We start from the raw sequence: 14452 nt of genomic DNA on the forward strand, positions 1-14452 counted from the left end.
TTATTTATTTACATGTATAGGATAAAAATAAGCAAAACCAAAAAACATATAATGTCTATAAATAGCTCAAAAAAGATTAAAAAGATTTTTTAATTGATATCATTTGAAAGGAAAAATATTGTTGTATAAACATTAGGTAAAATTGTAAGTATTTATGGTTATTCGTTTTTTTTAAAAAAAAAACAAAATCAGTTGGGCAGACGCAAAATAAAATTAGTTTTTCAATAAATTAACGTAGTTATGGTGTATGAACTTACTATCTTTATTTGTTCGAATTGACTTAAGTAATTGTTTACCTGTTACTCTCGCATAGGAACTTACTATTGTTCATAAAATATAGATACACTAAATATACCCTAACCCTAAATATAGATACACACTGCAGGAAGGGTTCTAAATAGAGCAGTCACCCCCATAGCCAATTTATAATATAAATGTGAGTACATTTTAAAATAATAATAGTAACAGCTAGTAAGCTGATGCCTACCTAAGTGTATTTATTTATATAGTTTGGAAACAAATAATTTTTGCAACACTTGAGAACTAATATTTGTTAATATTTATTTTTATAGATTTTTATAACTTACTAGCAAATTATCAATGTCCGTGATGTCCACATGTAAGATTATTACCAAAACAATTTATTTTAATATTTGAGCTATGATTAAATATGACATATGTACCTACTTATAAGATAATATGTAGGTATTTATCAAGGCTGTAGACTATTGGCTTAAATTTTAAAGTATGTTTATTATGGTAACTTATAAAATATGCCACGGATTTAAGTTTCCGTCAAACAATGTATTACATTTCATAGGATCAGAATTAAAATTAGGCCACTTCTTTTGTAGGACTAAAATGTCAGATTTAGGAAACCAGTATTGGGTAAATATCAATTGCCTACAATAAAAATGTATTATTATATTTAGTTAGTAAACAACTTCAAAATGTATGTTTCAAATAATATTATCATCATTATTTATAATTATTGAAGTCATCAATCAAATATCAAAATATTAAATATAATTTAAAATTTAAAAACCTACTACGAAATAATAAAATAGTTTAATTTCTTAATTTCAATATTTGGTTTACGTTTTCTTAACCTAATGGAAGATTCAAAAAAAAAACCCCAGACTGAAACTTGAAATTTGACGAAATCTAATATTCATGCATAAAATACCAATTTATCATCAAAAAATTTTGTTGTAATTGGAAAATACTGAATAACATCACTTATAAATATCAAATATTTATATTATAATTTTCTATACATGGTGTGATAAATTTTAGTTTTTTTTCTATAAAATATATTGATTACAAACTTGACCACTCCGTCAAAAAGCTTGAAATTTTAATACAAGGTTCCTTATAAGTTTTTATTACAGTAATTTGACATTTGAAAAGTATTAAGGATACATGGTTACGATTTGTCTCAAAAGCATTTGAAGTACAAATTGTGTCAAAATAGTGACTATATAATGCGTATACAATGTATTTTCTCAAAAGAGTCTTAGAATATGATTTTACTATGAAATTCTCACAAAAAAACTGATCCAAAAACTTGCTAAACGACTAATTTGGAGAAATAAAATATAAAAATGGGCCTGTATTGATGAATATGGGACCGAGTATCTTCACAAGCCACAAAAGTTACATAGCTATATCTGGCCACACCGATAAAAATAAATGAAATACTCACAGCTTAAAGCAGTAATTGACCACTGAATTAAGTAGTTCACCTTTTTGTAAATTGACTAACTAATATAAACGAATAAACAAAATAGATTATATAAAAAGTAATTAAGGTGGAGGTTGGCTTCAACCCTCATAGCTTCTTCCCCAATTTTGTCCACTCCCAACTACCGGTATTGGGTATTACTATCACTAAGAGAAACATTTGGTACCAATATTTAACTGTATCCAACAAATTAAAACATTGTCGAACTAAATTTATACACATTTTTCTGTTATCGCCGTCTTGGCTTCGATTCATAATATACGGTAAATGAGAATTTCTAAAATGGGATTTCACACATGTTCACTACGTTCACTTAAATCTTGTCAACGATGAAGATCATTAGATAAAGTAAATTGGTGAAAGTAAGCTTTTTTCTGGTAGACTGAATTTGATCTCAACTTGGTTAATGTGTTATTTCATTACATCTATGAAAAATGTGTAAGTATTTAAATTTGTAATCAAATAAAACACTCTTATACAATATAATGTTGGTAGGTACCTATAATAATATATCATTTATAATGATGTACTCTCGAATCTAAAATAATAATAATTATGTCGTTCAAATTAAAAAATAATTCAATTCAATTCATAAGTTGGCAGTTGTAAAAAATATCATCAAAGCCTGCAGCAAAGGCAATTGTTTTATTAAAATTTAAGACATGTATCTTATGAAAATTCAAACATACAATCTAAAAGTATAGTATGAGAAGAAAACAAAAAATTCATAACTGTATTGGTATAGGTACGACAGCTTGTAACTACCTTCGTTGGGATTCGCAGATTTATGTCAAAGTACCCTGAATATTATGCATACTATTCAATGAGTAGGTATATAGTGACTATAGTATTCATAATATACGTCAAAAATGTGTTTATAAAAGAATAATACAAATTGTGAACATAGTGGAACTTCCCTTTACGACATTATAGAACTTACCTTTATAACATTATTAACATTGACAATTTTAAAATTACAATAATTTCTATTTCTCAGATTTACTTTTCATTATTCATTAAAATTTTGAGTTACATTTTGCTATTAGATGTTAAAGGAATCTCTTACAATGGATATAATATCTATTGTTAAACTATATTATATAAATATGATTTATAATAGTACAAACGGCATCGTAATATGTACACAATTAAATTTAATATTTGTGAACTAATAAAAATTCCTCGCAGATTTTTTTTTCCACTCAAATTATAGGTACCTATTAGTTATTATTTACAATTTTTATCCAAATAAAGGGGTATCAATGTTTTGCTAATGTTATACAATAATACAATAAAATTTAGGTATCATGTATAAAAATGTAATATATTTTATTAGGCTATACTCAACATATTATTTTAATAACATTTGTTTATTTTGGAAACGATATTTTTTTTTCAACAAAATATTCTTAGATTTATTGATCTATTTTAGACCACGTGCGTTAAAAAAATATTGTTTTCAATTTAAACTAAAAGTCTAGAGTCTAAAAAGAAGACTGGAATATTAAGAAGAGGAATAAACTAAGAAAATAAAACAATATTGTGTTAGATATTATATTTAGTTAAATGTTCTTTTATGTATTATCAAAAAATAACGAAATACAAATTTTAATTTTCAACTTTGTAGGCATATTTGACAATTTTTCAAAGCATATTAAATAAAAAGAGTGTCATTTAATGTGTATTAAAAATTGATAAGTATACCTATATAATTATCAATGTGTAGTTTTAGTTATAGAGAGAGTTAGGAAGTACTAAATCAGCCAATATTATAAGAACTGGAAGAGTATGTCAATACGCAAATTGATAATTATCCTAAGAAAAATTAATTGACTTATTTAATTATAAATTAATACTTTTTAAGCTAAAATGTAATACATTACGAAGTACAAAGCCCAGGCGTGTAGCCAAGTTATATTTTTTAGAACAAAAATGACGTTTAGGATACTTATTACTTGAAATAATCTTACTATATGAAACACTAATATTGGTAACAATAAATTATTACTCTGAAGGCGGGTACAATAATATGCAATATGTTTATGACAGATAAATTGTTTTCAACTACGTATTTTCTAATTCAATATTCAAACTTTTTAATGTAAAAATGATAAAAGATACCTAACCTAACCTCATTGATAACTGTCAGCTGCTAAAAGTTTCTGGATGTTTTTAATTTCATATCAATATTTGACTTTCATTTAATGCGTACTTTTAACCCGGTTTTTTGCTCAATTTTAAGCCTGTGCAGTAGGTACTTTTATTTCTTTATAATGCTGAAATTATTATTATGGATAATATAAAACACAATTGATTATTTCCATACATTTTTAGTAAAAATACCTATTTATGACAACCAAAATATATTGTGCTCTATTTTTGTAATTCAACTCCATATTTTTAAAACTGAATTGTATAACTAGGATTTCCTAATGTGTTATGCTACTAATTATGTACTGTTATAGTTTACAACTTCTATAAGTGAAGCATATGTAATATTGTTTAAAATTTAAATACATTAAAATTTAAATAGTTTAATCTTGTATAGTAAGAAACCTTTAAAAATCAATTAATCAAAGTATAGTTGAAAATTAAAATTTCGTGCACCATAAACCTAATTTATACTTAAACCAACCACTATTAACTAAAATACATTACATTTGTATAATAGTATATTAAATAATTTTAGTAAAATAAACCTTGATGAACTATAATGATGTCTTACTACCTACTTCAAATAATTTAGAAGTTACGTCAACTCACAAAAATATAGTTAATTCTGAATCAGGTACGTAATAAGGATTTTAAAATATTTCCAATATACTTTAACAGTTATTTATTTGTGAACTATATCCATGTACATTTGTTGTTTGTTTCTGTAGTTAATGTTCTTAATTGAGCCTTGGATTCAACTTTTCGTACAATATTTTATGAAATCAAATAGTTAAATTATTAAACAAATTATTATACCATAATACTCTTTAAATTTTTTTCAACTTTAAAAATAACATTAACAATAATATTCTGTTTTAAAAGTTATTAACAATATAAAAATATAACATAACATACAGCTTCCACAGTTATTATTGTTGCTGAATACATATCTATAAAAGCTGTATCAATCGTTAAATAAATAAAAAAGATTTAACTTTATAAAAAAAGATATTTCAAACTCTCAGTAGTGAAATAAGTATCTTAAAAATTATTATATTAGTTTAAATAAAGTGAAAATAAGTATGCGTTTTTAAAACTTTTAATATTATATAGATATATGAAACATTAGAATTATATTAGAATTCAGTTAATGACAAATTATAAATGTATTATTGGTCACTCTTCTTTTAAAATTCCTTGTCATCATCAATCCTATGCATTAACCTATTTACCTACTTACAAAAAAAATTAAACTGACGTTGTATAATATATATAGGTTAGGTTAGGAGTAGTCAGTCAATAATTTATCGGTAGAGCGTTTTAATTTTGGAATAGAACTATTTCCGACTCTAACTGCATTTAGAGAATGTCTTCGTGTCATTATTTTTTTGGCAATAATAAAATAAAAGATGAACGTTTTAAATAGTAGGAACATTAAAATATTAAAAACTCAAATATAATAATACATTGTACCTACGCATGTATTTTTTGAAACTATAATGATTTTAAAAATAATTTAGTTTTTGAAATTTTTTTTATTATTTAAACTTAATTGTTCATTGACTTTTTGAACAATGTGTCCCATCATATCAACAACGCGAAGAATAAATCATATAAATTTAATAAATCGAAATCACAGGACATCAAGATCGTTGCATATGGCGTAGATGCAGAGAATATGTAATAAGTAAATTTGTAAATTTAAATATATATCAATGACGCGATATCAAATTATTACATACTACACAATAAGTGGTAACATCATAAATATTTTACTGTACCTACTCCTGCAACCTTAATTCGGTCATCTGAACCTAAAATTCCATACGTATACAAACCCATTTTCTCGTTAAATGTAGTTTATGGTATGTATCTAGTAATGTAGTATCTATACTATTTGTATAATATTTTAAGTATAAAAATTTGTTACTAACGAAAATTTACACATAATTGAAATTACATTAAACTCGATCATAAAATATGTTTTTATAATATTTATTCTATTATACTAGTTCATTTAACTGAAGGTATATTACTTAATTCAGAACTACAATTTGCGTAAGTTTCAAATATTAGACCAAGAACTATCAAAACACAGAATTGAATTACTATCAAAAAATTATAACTGAAAACTGATGCAAAAAGTTGAAACAGTAGATTCTTTTAATTGTGGGTGAACGTTTATACTAGCCCTGCTAGGCATAATATAATTTTTATAACGTTTAAGCTATTTTTAGACATTTTAAATTCTCTTTTTTTCTATTTTTTTGAGCATGTTGATAAAAATTCTTGTACTCGATCACAGCAAGTTATGCAAGTCAACGGCTGAAAATGTAAATCAAGTTTCCAATCTAAATTATACCTTCTTATTGTAGTTTAAAAATATCAAAACTACATATTCAAGCTTTTTAAAAATCTTTGAAGCTTTAATTTTCACAAAATCAGGAATTTTTTTTGACCATGCTGAAAATTTTAAATTTTAATAGCTCAAGCTTGAAAATGAAATACAAAGTTTGTAGAAGTTTCTAAAAATATTTAAAAATGTACGCTCAATTTGTATACGAAAATTTGAAGTTTAATGTTGGTGAAATTAGACGATAAAACAAAAAATGACAATATTTCCTCAACCAATTTTATTTGTTTTGTTTTTTCTCAAAAATGGTGGGGTTAGTGTCCACAACCTAATATCTAAAAATATTAATATTTTAATATTAATATCTAAATATCCCTCCTAATATCGTATTTCAAAAATATTGTATACTGTTAAAAAAAAATTTTAAAAACCCTAAAATCTAACACCCTTCCCCCCACCCATGTCTATGAAGCCACCCCTGTCAAAATATTCGTTTTAGACACCTACAAAAGAGAATCTTTCGAATTCAATGTTTTAATTATCTACAGGCAATAATATTTCAAAATATTTAAGCTAATCATAAGTTTTTTAATATTAATATGCAGTGGCAGCGTCAGGAATTTTGTCTTGGAGGCCCATTGGTGGCCTTTGAAAATTTAGTTGGGCCAAAAAAAGTCATAATCCGTGGTCTTTATCCTATTCATAGGCTTAGTATAGGGTTTGGGGCTTACACACTATTTATTGTAAAGATTGTGTTGCATATACTAAGTTTCCACATAATTATTGGTTTTCATTTTAATTGCTAATAAATATCATATAGGTATATTATTTAATATTTACACACTTAAACATTAGATATCATTTTCAACAAACTTCCATTAAAAATGTGTACTTTATTATAAATTTAAAGAATTTTTTTTTTGTCTTGTGGTTAGACGGTCAAGGGGGCCAAGAGGTGACCAAAACAAATTTAGGGGGGCCATGGCCCTGGCGCCGCCACAGTTTGTACGACAGATCTATTCACGCTGATCTGTGATTGATTATAAGTTAATAAGTAACAAAAATTAATTATATAATGTATGCGATATTTTAGAAAAAATGTATTCAATGTATTATTATTGTAATAGTTATAGGAAAATAAATTACTTATAGTAAAATTATTAATTTATAAATAGACTTAGAAACAGAATCTCACAGACAGTCTCTGCTCAAAATTATTTTAGGTGCCTGCACAATTATATATCGCTAAATTAAAATTAAACACATTCATTGCTATATTATGTTAGCCATTACCTTACTATTACATTAAGAAGTACACTTAAAACCTTCTTTACGGCAGAAAAATCTACCCGGTTTTTCGCTTAGACTCGAGAAAACAAGTAAAGCTGTAGGCAAACATTTTTATAATGACCTGGTAATTTAAATTGACAGGATTACAAAACAGATCTCTATATTTTCCTGAGTCTTATCATATTTTTAACTATATTGTAATTATTATCAAATTATCTACTGTTTCTTAAAATATTAAGATCTTTTCAAGTAATTCAATTATTGAGTACACGTATTATGAAATTTTCGATCTCATATTCTCATATACAATGACCTTAAAAAATTAAATATTTGAAACCTACTTTAGTCGTAAACAAACATTATATTCGCTTCAGTAAATTTCATAATATGTTATGATATTTTAATTATAACCTTTTAATCATAATATGCAAAGTATATGGAAAGCAATTTTACTATATTGTCGATAATATGTAAAATGTATACTTCATCATGTGCATGAGACAAAGTTAAAATATAGATGACGGTATGAAATTCTCAGTATCGTATTTAAAAAAATCAGAAATTATTTTCAAGTATTTTACGATTTAAAATTGTAATTAATAATTTATAACACATATGCATGTAATAATGGTAGGTACCTACCTATCCATAATAATTGTTTTTTACTTCATATGTTTGCTATTTGTATTTATGTATTACCTCATGGCTCATATACCTAAATCATTAATATAGGTAAGTAGGTAGGTAGGTACATACAGAATTTATTCACATTATATATGTGTAGTAATATTTTTATTATCAAGTCAGTAAGGTTAGAAATAATGCTCAATTTAAATAAGGCGACTACATCGTATCAACAAATAGTAAAATATGAAAAAAAGCTAAATAGTTATTATATTGATTTATATATTTTACTCTTTACTTTTTTGTGTATGGTATAGACATTTAGTATTATAAATTATAATTTCCAAGTAAATATTTTATATTGTCATTTTATGCAAAACAATTCATATGAATTTAATTAAAAACAATTTTTTTTTTTTTTAAACTAAATAATATTTTAAAATTATGGTATGTTTGATTATATCTAAGTATTATATCAATAATTATTAAAAGATTTAATTATTGAATAATTTTTTTGATAAATTTTATGTTTTTTATACCTAAATATATAAAGTCAAGTTTGATTAAATATAATTTACAAATAATAATAGTTATAATTTAGAAATTTCTATTCCAAATGATTAAGTTCAACAAAATAATAGTTTATAAACTACAGCAAATTACATTAAAATACTTTTCTATAAGTTCAAGTATAATTGCACTATAGCTGAATTTAAAACGACTTAATGAAGTAGACCAGTTTAAATAACTTAAATAATATATTATTATGTATCAAAAATTTTAGAAATATTGGTAGAAACTAATAACTAATAAGTTTTAAACATTCACATTAGATAACTAGGTACTTGTTGTATTGTTAGTTTCATTTTAATATTAACTTAACTATCTCATAATTATTGTAAATACCAAAATATAAAAATTAATGTAGTTTGGAATAACTTATTTTTATACAAGCTTGGATCCACATTGAAGGTTTGAAAAAGTCTTTCTGACCATAGTTTAAAATGTAATTAATATTATATACCTATTTAAATAACTCCAAGTATTCATATGATCATAAATTAGGTTATACAATTGTACAAACATAAATTGAAGCTGGCATATATCTTCAGAAGCTATAATATCTACTATAATATAAAACACTAAGTTGACTACATTATTTGTTTTCAACCCCATCATTTTAGTTTAATTTTATTTTTAGATCAAACAAGTTGTAAGAAGGCGGAAAATTCTAAAAGGGGATAGGTACTTACATAATTTAGACTCATATTGTAAGATCAAAAAGCGAAAACTCTAAAACTGAAATTCTACAGTAAATTATCTGAAAATTTAATATTAATGTAATATTTACCTTTATTCTTGAGTTAAACCAAATAAAGAAAATCAGATTTAAAAACATTCACAATATACCTACTTGACTATTATACACGCATAATTCAATTAATTTTAGACGAACAATAAAAAAAATTGTTTTTGATTATATTTATGTACATTATAACTATATAAGTCTACAATATACAACTGAAATATATTATAGTAAAAATTAGTTTGAAAAATACCTTTGTCAAAAATAATACAATTTTAATTTTTTGGGGCTAAAATTATGAAAATCCCAACAAAATTAAAAAAATGTCAACAAGTGAATTTTGGCTACCTAAATGTATAACGAAAATAAAGTGCCTAAAGTGCTTTCATGCAATATCGTGTATTTAAACTATTCTATAATAACGAATAAATAAATAATTAAAAATTACTATATATAAGCACATAAGTTCTAAATCTTAATAAGAGATGCTTATCTAATGCTGGAAATTTATAGTACCTACTATAGTACCTAGTATAGATATTAGATCTTATACTTTTTGAATAGAAAAAATAGGTAATGTATTGTCTCCATCATAGCTATATAGGTAACGTGGACTAAAGTAAAGTCATTTAATTAAATATTCCTTTTTTTAATAGTTTTAGTTAAAGTATAATAGGCCTATTTCCATAACATCCCACTGCAGGAATTCAAATATTATTGGTTTAACGTTTAACCATTGATTAGAACTATGTTGGGCATTTTATACCAAATGGTTATACAACATAGGTAAATATGAAACATTTTATTCATATATGGTTTAAATTTTCATCGAAACGAGTTGGGCTCCTTGTGTATACGTCATACGGTATGTAAAAGATTGGGATTGTTCAGTCTCCCGTTTTTCCCGATATTGTATTGCAAGTCTTTAGGTAGATATCGGTAATAGCGTGGTGATAAATAATCACAATAATAAAAATTTAAATGCACTGTATTTTTTCATGATTTTTTTATACTAAATAATAGTTGACAGTTTTAATTGTAGACGTTTGTTTTGACAAGGTTGTGGATCCTTTGTTAGTTTATGTGAGGACGAAACAAGATTATGATTTATATGTAGTATCTTAAGGGACGTTAAAAAAACACAGCGAAAGATATTGGTTCTGGTTATTGGCGAAGACGTGACAGGAAATCGTTTCACAAATTCAATTAATGAAATATTTTACCAAAAAATAATAGTACCTATGTATAATCTATAATTGTTTCCGCGGTTACATGAATAAAAAAAATGAAAGGTTGCACACAAATAAATTAATTCATTTAGAACAATATTCATTTGTGTGGGAACTGGGAAGACGTTTAGACATATGTAAAACCACTTCGATTTTGATACATACTATTTGGAGTAAAATTTGCATTGTATTGGTTTTATTTAAAATGACAAGTGCCGAGTATACATAAAACATATTGAAATCGGTTACAAAATGGCCAAGCAAAAAAAAAGCATATTACAATGTATCGACAATAATATAATTGATACGATGAATGAAACCAGTATGAGAAGTCGGTTTGTAGAAAACCGAAAAGATAAAATCGTGGAATATTAACAAAACAATTCTTTCTCAGACAGAATAATCAGGTTATTGGAGCGGCAAATTTACAATAAGTACTTTAAAAAAATATATGTAAATATTCCTAGGTATATTATATTATAGCTTTATTAGCTATTAGGTTATTGAGTCACTGATATAGTCTCAGCGAATGCGGACAACTCAATGTTTTTCTACTGCTTAGTGAAACTATGTTTCTTCCGGGAAACCTGAAGGCGGCTTATTTATATAAAATTATAGGCTATAGCTAGGTAAAATATATATTATGGCGATGAGACGTTGATATTGTCAATTATATTTTATTTTCGTCATTCTATTGCATACAAAGAATGTTATAAGTCATATATATTGTAATATTGTACTCAATTTAAAATAAAAAAGAATAATTTAATCAACAGCACCTATATTTCTTTAAGTATTTTGTTTAAAAAAAAAAAAAAAATGGAAAATGAAAGAGAGACACAATTGACTGCTTGTAGGCGGCAAATTGCTTAATCCACTACTGCTTATCGACAAAATTGTTTCTAAATTGCCCTGAGAAATGTAGATATCAATTGGATAAAGAAAAAACATTTAAAAATAGAAATATTTAAGAAATTCTGTTGAAAAAATGGTTTATGTATAAATATTACTGTATCTATTTATACGAAAATGTAAATTTTAAAGTTTATATAAAATTTCATTTTACTAATATATCATTCAAATATATAGTACGTGCTAGTTTGTTTTCGCCGAGTCTTACTCGACGTTTTTCTTTACCCTCATTTTAGGCGAGTATTTCGTGGATTTTATTCGTTTGCTAAGCAATCGTTCAATGACGTATGTTCAATGTTCATACATATCAATTATATTTTTATAACAATGCATGTAGAATGTAGATCTATAATTCTGATCTGTATTTTAATTTTTAATTCATAAACCAGGAGCTTTAAACCGGTGGGACACAACCCAATTTCAGCAATTTTGGGTCACAGTACTCACTTTAAATAATTTAAAACAATATTAAATCTGAATAGTATAAATATTATAAAAATTTAAATGTACAAAAAATGTATGTAACAAATAAACCATATAATAATGTAAAATTTTTAGTAATTCAATTTTAATCCAATCTAGTAAAATGTGTTATTTAAAAAGGCAATTTAACGTTACATACATTAATAAAACAGTACCTATAGGTTTATTATAATTCTAAATTAATCTATTAAATTGTTGATTATTTCTCGCTCAACGTCAAGTCCGAGATGGGTCACCATAAAAAATGTTTAACAAACTCGAAAACCACTGTAGGTGTGTAATATAACATCGTTATGAAAAATTAAGCTAAATATTAGCTATAATATTGACAGGCAAAAGTGCGTAAAAGAAATTAAGTACTCGTGTGGGTACAAATTATTCGGTAATTAATACATTTTAATCTGCATCAGACAGACCCGCAGTGCGTATTATACTAGCGTTATCCGTATTAAATATTATAATTAAAGACCAGATTTAATTAGTATTGCAACTTTGTTTGTGGACAAGATAAATAAAATATATAACCAAATTATACAGTGTTTGAAATATATATCCGAATGAAATATAGATACATATTACATTTTAAATTGCAATTTTTGCAATTGAAATGATGTGTGTTTTAGGTGTTTCTTTATTTGATAATATATAAACGCTAGAACTATTATACGTACTGAGTTCGATACAAGCAGATAATCTGTGGTCGTACCATAAGGCCATTGTTATTAAGATGACAGTTATTCTTCTATCATTCCGCAAATCGGTGGGTATTTATCATAAATCGTTCAAACAATATAACTGTTTCCTATACCATTTTATAACTAAAACATTTACTGTTAAATCTTATCCGGGAATGAAAATGTTAATTTATATATACCTATAATGCCTAACTCATTGAATAATTTTAAATATACGCCAATATAACTCACTGGTATAACGTGGTTTTTCTTTGTACAAAAATATTTTAAGTACCTAATAGAAGATATAATTTTAAAGAACATAATTTATAGATGTATTTAATAATCAGTATTAATTTTAGAAAAATAAGATTAAACTTCATTTCCTACTAGGTAATTTTATTGTACTAGAATTAAAATTAGCTTTTTTTTGTATAAACTTTGCAGTTTTAAATTTTGATACTGGAATTTATTTTGAAATGCTTACGTTTTTTTTTTTTTTAGTTATTGTACATTGTACATTTAAATCAAGTCTTTAATTATAATGTACTGTGCGCCTATATATACATATATACTATGAACTAACTAAGACAATTTAACCAACTACTCTATAATAACAATATTGGTCTGTGATATACTGCAATATTATCTCAATTATAATATTTATTATGTAGCCTATAAACCAGCAAATTATTAATCGAAATGCTGTTTTAAGTAGGTACATAAAATAACGTCCATATGTACCTACGTAGTGCGTACACAGATCTATATATTATACCTATTCTATTATATCACATTACGTACATGATCATGTCTATGATCATTATATTTAAGATTATAATTTATGAATTAAATATTTTATATACCTGTTGGACGAGGGACGGTGACGACGCAAGTTTACGACGACGGATTTTCGTCTGTCGTTGCCGGCAACCAATAAGACGGTCACGTCGTCCGTCCGCGAAGAATCGCCGCGGCTGACAGTGCGCGACATGGCGTTCGATGCGACAAATACGGCGAGCAACGCGTCCGGTGCGTTTAAATAGATGAGTGTGGACCTCCTCCGCGACGCGCCGTCAGTCATCGCCGCCGCCGACGCCGCCGCCACCGACGACGACGGCGGCGTTCGACGGCGGCGCGATGCCAGTGGGGGCGGGGGCGGGGGCGGGAGGACTCGCGGCGTTTAGGTCCGACGCGCGACGCCGCCGCGGCCGACGCGACGGGCGAAACGGACCGAATGGCATAATATCGTTGTACGTAACGTTCGCACAGATCACGAGAGCGGTTAATTAAAAATTATAAATTATAATATTGTACGTCTCGCAATGTGGTCATCAATTTATTATCACAATATTATTATGTGGTGATCGAGGACTATCGACAATACCTAATTCTTTCTTAGTCCGTGGTCGTGATGTTGTGGCGTAGATGACTTTTGATATCCGAACCCTCGAATAATTAATCGTATGACGATATTATACCGATAAATGATAACGTGTGTCGATCCTACCCATCACCGGTCCCGACGGCCAATACGATTACAAATAATTATAATATCGATAATAATATAATAGTTACGATACTAAAATATCATACCTGTAGCTGATGTGAGTATAATATTATTATAATAGGCAATAATAATTGTGGCGGAGTGTGCGCGCGCGAAACGGGTTGAAGACTGGC

The 14452-nt window shown here is 26.5% G+C and overlaps 1 protein-coding gene across 3 annotated transcripts in view; it reads right to left on the reverse strand.

The window, feature by feature from the left end:
- The window catches only part of LOC111030913 (lutropin-choriogonadotropic hormone receptor-like), a 64532-nt gene extending 50080 nt beyond the window's left edge, over positions 1 to 14452 (reverse strand). For 2 of the 3 annotated variants that reach the window (XM_022310643.1, XM_022310642.1), the window contains exon 1: positions 13636 to 14446. In XM_022310643.1, coding sequence (XP_022166335.1) covers positions 13636 to 13853 — 218 coding nt within the window. In that variant the 5' untranslated portion in view covers positions 13854 to 14446. Of the gene's footprint in view, positions 1 to 13635 lie in introns of all 3 variants that reach the window. The other variant, XM_022310644.1, reaches the window with a different exon arrangement.

The sequence above is a fragment of the Myzus persicae genome, unplaced genomic scaffold (assembly GCF_001856785.1).
Source record: "Myzus persicae strain clone G006 unplaced genomic scaffold, MPER_G0061.0, whole genome shotgun sequence".
NCBI lineage: Eukaryota > Metazoa > Arthropoda > Insecta > Hemiptera > Aphididae > Myzus > Myzus persicae.